At 39.3% G+C, this 5016-nt stretch overlaps 1 protein-coding gene across 2 annotated transcripts; it reads right to left on the bottom strand.

Annotated features, from left to right (window-relative positions):
• Positions 1-258: 258 nt before the first annotated feature.
• Positions 259-3987, bottom strand: rergla (RERG/RAS-like a). 2 transcript variants are annotated; one of them, XM_043236021.1, is made up of 5 exons: positions 3603-3987; positions 3438-3494; positions 3135-3208; positions 1582-1730; positions 259-1170 (listed from the first exon to the last, which is right to left on the bottom strand). In XM_043236021.1, the coding sequence occupies exons 1-5, from the start codon at positions 3775-3777 to the stop codon at positions 885-887; spliced, it is 741 nt and encodes a 246-aa protein (XP_043091956.1). In that variant the 5' UTR covers positions 3778-3987; the 3' UTR covers positions 259-884. The 2 variants fall into 2 exon arrangements, with proteins under 2 accessions (XP_043091956.1, XP_043091955.1); XM_043236020.1 differs by having other exon boundaries at positions 259-1173; positions 3603-3976.
• Between the last annotated feature and the right edge of the window lie 1029 nt (positions 3988-5016).

The following is a 5016-nucleotide window of genomic DNA, read 5'->3' on the forward strand; positions in this document are numbered from 1 at the left end:
ACATCTTTGTAGATGTAGCTAATGATATAATAACTCAGCATATGCTTTATTGGTGCGTTCCAAAACCTCAGTCCGTTTGTCATTATTTCTTCACTGTAAAGTCAGCTCGCTACCTGAAGCAATTTTCTTACGAAACATTAATGATAATGCCATTCTGGTGAAAATTTCAGAAAAACTATTCAATATTCTCAATTTTGGCTATACAAATATCTTTAGATGATGTCCGTTCCTACAAAAATGAAAGATGCTTGGTCAAAATTTTTTTTACACATTTTTTTACACAAAATTTTAATACACAGATGTTTTTGTTTCACAGGAATCTGAAGATATTTCAAACCCCATAAACGTCATGACATGTCATTGCTCACATCATACATGTTGAAAGTGATTAAATTACATCAAACAGTGAGTGAAGACTGAAGATACTACACAAACAAATTTGAAACGAAACAAGAAACATTTGATCTTAAGTCCTTGAGCTAAAATATCACCTTTTTAAAGAGATTAAAGAAACATTTAAGGCAAAAAGCAAAGATGTGCAGAAATACACATTTTGCATTAATAGAATTAAGTTGATATTCCACCATGACATTATAATGTGTTATTACCGACTCATTAGGCCCCCATCTCACTGCCACAATGCATTATGGTAATGAGAAACTATGAGGTAAATGTCAGGAAAACACTTACAGGTTCTAAAACAAGCTTCATTATCTTTTACCCCAAAAAGTTCTTGTTTTCTTTTGACTTTAGGGTGAGAAATGTCCACGTTCTTGATGAGTTAATGACTGTGTGGCCGAGACGAGGCGGTTACAGTATTACAGTATATAAACAAATTTGACGCATCTCAAACGCAAGTCCTGTAGCAATTGTCCAAGTTCATTTTAAACAGATTTCCGCCGTTTTCCAAAGACGTTATTGATGAGCTTGGCCATGGATTTCGAACCGCTTGGACGACGGCGGCGCTCCTTCGCCTTGCTTCCCAGACTGGCGTTGCGCACGATCTTGGAGAACATGAGCACCACTTCCTGGTAGTGCTCCGCGGCAGACAACTCGTAAAACTGACAGCGGCCTTCGGACGCCAACCTCTGGCCTTCTTCCCTGTCTACTTCTCGCATGTGGCACAAGTCTTGCTTATTGCCCACCAGGAATATCACAGAGTCCGCGTCCCTGCTGTCACAAGGGAAAAAACATCACACAAGGTTTTTCACTTGCTTACACACGGATTTTAAATGAACTATATTGAATAAACAAATAAAAGTCAATGTAAATAGAATAAAAACACATCAATATTCCACTTATTTCTGCTATGAAGTGAATGTACCTCAAATGCATCTACTTATTCATTGAGAATTTCTCAATAGCCAAGGCTAAACTAAAAATAGATGTTTTTCATTGAATCTGTGAGTCACCAGCTCATCCGCCCATCAGCACTGCCCACATACTCCATTCAATAATCCTCAATGTGAACCGAAGCTGGTGAATTATGGACACCCACATAAGAGCAAAACTCATAGGGACAGAAATAGACACATTTTCTGCTGCCTGAGGGTGTTGTTGTGAACAGCATGTGGCCGCTACCTTTTAGATCCTCCCAGGTGAAGCTCTCGGATCAGATGCACTATGGCTTTGGCCGTGAGGAAGGAGGAACGATCGCTGATGTCGTAAACGACCACAAAGCCGTCTGCCCAGTGGATCTGCTCATTGAGTGTGGACTTCCCCTCGCATGGCTGCAAAGAAACCCAAATATGTTTTACAAAACTAATATAGTCCGTAATCTATAACGGCAATTTCTGTAGAAAAAAAAAAAAAAAAAAGTCTATGCACTGCTGTGCTCTCATCTTAAAACAATATCTTTCCTTAGAACAAAGTTTTTGATTTTAAATGGTACTCGATCTGTGCATATTTCTCACCTGATTCAGAATAAACAACTTAATCACAGGCAATCTTCTAAATAGGAGAAAACGGTTTGAAGGTCGTAGTGATAGATTGGTTACTTACAAACATGCAGCTTTTCGCTTAAAGAGAAATTAACTGATGGACTGGGGTGGTATTGTGTATTACTGCAGTGTTTTTAATCAGCTATTTAGACTCTCATTCTGACGGCACCCATTCACTGCAGTGGACACGCTGCTGAGCTAGTGGCGTAATGCTAAATTTAACCAAGCGTGTTCCGATGAAGACACAAACTCATCTACAGCATCTACATTTTCTACAAATGTTCCGGTTTGGGTGAGCTATTCCTTTAAATCCTCGAAAATCCGGCCCCATGCTGTTTTTAAAGGAAACCTGGGACAAGACCTAATCATTTTTCCTAGTAAGCTACATTTATGCCAGAAATACTGTCGATTAAGCTTAGCTGATATTAAACCAGCAATATGATTAAACGGGATTGTGAAGAAAATCAGGATAATCAACCGGACCCCCAAGACGCACAGATGGTACCCAATCACATAATGGGCAACAGATTGATCAAATAATTGGATTTTATCCTAGAGGAAAATACACTCATCCTCCTAGACTGCACTTACCTCTTTTTGAACCGCAGTGATAATATATATAAATATATATCAAGCTCATGAAGGAAAAAAGTATTTTAAAATATCTCCTACTGCCTCACTCTTGTGTGATTATATAAAGGTTATTTCCAAATAATAATATAAGTGTTCAGGGTTAATAATACAGCCTTCAGTGCTGGGCAGGGCTGACTGGTTTATTATATATTACCAGCTTAGTCTGGAGCTTGCGGAAAGATTATATAAGGCAGCGAGACCAAAATCTGCAATACTCATTAACGCCAGTAAAAACAGATGATACTGGCTTTCTTCTGGACACATACACACTAATAGTTAGCAGCTTAATCATTTTTGCGTTTGACGATGCCAAGGTCTCTGGAAAATGTCTAAACTAGTCAGGCCTATGAATTGGGCTGCTTACAGTAAAAATCCATATGCAGCGAAATTCAGTGTACAAGTATAAACAGGCAAAGGTTAAGTAATCTTAAAGAAAGGTGGCTGGAATACGCGCAGTTAGTCATGTTTACTTTAGCCCACTAAACCATATGGTGCTTTATGAAGGCACTGCCTTGATTACTACTACGGTAATATGACTACAGTTGCATATTATCCACATACCTGAGAACACGGGTCATGCAGTTCGAGATTAAGCTGTCTTCCATCAATAGACATGCGCTTTCTGTAGATGCACTCTGTGAAGGCAAGAACAGATCAGGTCAGATACAAGAGTCCTGCACATACTGCTGTAATTCACTGCTCCACAGCCTGGTGTAGCCTACTTGGCACTGCCCCCGAATGCCATTGCCCAGGCATCCAGATATAAAAACATTCGGCCAAAACTGCACAAAATAAGCTAACTTTTTCAGTGACGGATTTTGCAAACGTTGCAGCAACGTGAAAACAACATCGCAAACAGCCTACCTGACGATGATGCATATTCTCCAATAAACCGCCTGGTTAGAAATCGAACAATAAGTGCTGTAAACGTAGAAAAAAAGAATATGTAGCGTATTTTGTCATTTGCATTGCAAAAATGTTATATATAACACACACACAAATAGATATAATGCATAAAAACAGACATACCTGATTTCCCGACACCCTCGGATCCCAGTACTGCAACTTTTATGTCGTTCATTATGCTTCGTAGAAACGCTTCAAGCTCGCGAAGGAATAAAACTCGAAGGCGTCGGCTGCGTTTAACTCTCTGCCTGTCGGTCGCCGCGCGGGACGGTTTTAAAGCAGGAACGGAGCGCCGCATCCCCGCGCGCTTCAGGTGCGCGTGTCAGACAGACTGTCTCTTCAGCGCGAGCTCGGCTCGAGCGTGTTCACGGGCTTCTGACGTCGCGTGACGCAAGCCGCAGCTGGAGACAAAACATCGCAGGACCCGAGTGTGTGCGGAGCGCTTTATCGCCAATTTCCTCAACCGTTTGATTTATGCTTGCAGCTACCCACCGACACGTTGTTCTTGCCTGAAATATGCGACAGCCATTACTATTATGGGGAAAACAACAACAAAAGAAACGCCGTAAACTTAAAAAGGCTCTATATAGCATACAGCAATCACTTTTATATGATGAATGCACTCGCAACAAACAAGAAGGGTTTTATAAAGTATTTTGTGACGTTTGCATGAAAAGATTTTTCAATTCCCGCAAGTTTTTTTTACGTTTATGCTACATCTGCGTGCAAACACTAGATTATTACAATTATGGCATGTTTGGAAACTAATATTTGTGACACAGCAATAACTAAGCTATTTTTTAGCTGGTGAAAATACTACTAGTGTTCTAACAAATTTGGTCACCACTTAGAATAAGGGGTTTAATAAAATTTATATTTATTAGATGAATCATTGATACTATAATAAACATAGCAAACAATAAGGTTTTTATATATTTTGTAACAATGGATATATTAAAAGAGATATATAAATTCAAATTATAAGCTATATTGACTATATTAATAAAATAATATAGTATCTACATTTCAAATAACGGTTTTTATTAAACCAAAAAAGATAACACTATTTTGAGAACCTCAACATTTAACTCCTATGAAAGTTAGTCAGGTAGTTGTTAAGTGTAGGTATGGGGTTGGTTTAAGGGATCTAAAATATGGTCATGCTCAATATGCCATTAATATGTGCAGACCCGGCTTGACTAATTGTGAGGTCTGTTCAGTACATGTGGGTGTTGTTTGGACCTTCACTGACTGAGTGTATATGTGGATGTGTTACATAAGACGGTCCCCCACATAATGACTCACGTATTAGAAACAACATTTAGCAGCCGAATGCGGTTTAAAGCATATCTGCCACATTATCTCATACAGAAGCTTGCTTATCATCAAGTCAGCCTGATGGCTGGAGAAACAAATGCATATTAATTGCATGTGAGTTGCAGTGCCGGCACGGCTGCTGTTTGTTGTATGTCTAAAAGAACAGGGCCAAGTGCACTTATCAGGAGCTATTATACCAGCACCATAATCAGTGATAGTG

Source organism: Puntigrus tetrazona, chromosome 4, assembly GCF_018831695.1.
Source record: "Puntigrus tetrazona isolate hp1 chromosome 4, ASM1883169v1, whole genome shotgun sequence".
Lineage (NCBI taxonomy): Eukaryota > Metazoa > Chordata > Actinopteri > Cypriniformes > Cyprinidae > Puntigrus > Puntigrus tetrazona.

Excerpts from the sequence above, each read along its gene's own strand:
- rergla (XM_043236020.1), bottom strand. The coding sequence starts at position 3,777 with ATGCGGCGCTCCGTTCCTGCTTTAAAACCGTCCCGCGCGGCGACCGAC. Across the intron at positions 3,209-3,437 it reads AGAATATGCATCATCGTCAG|AGTGCATCTACAGAAAGCGC; the intron begins GTAGGCTGTTTG and ends TTGCCTTCACAG. Across the intron at positions 1,731-3,134 it reads TGCATGACCCGTGTTCTCAG|CCATGCGAGGGGAAGTCCAC; the intron begins GTATGTGGATAA and ends GTTTCTTTGCAG.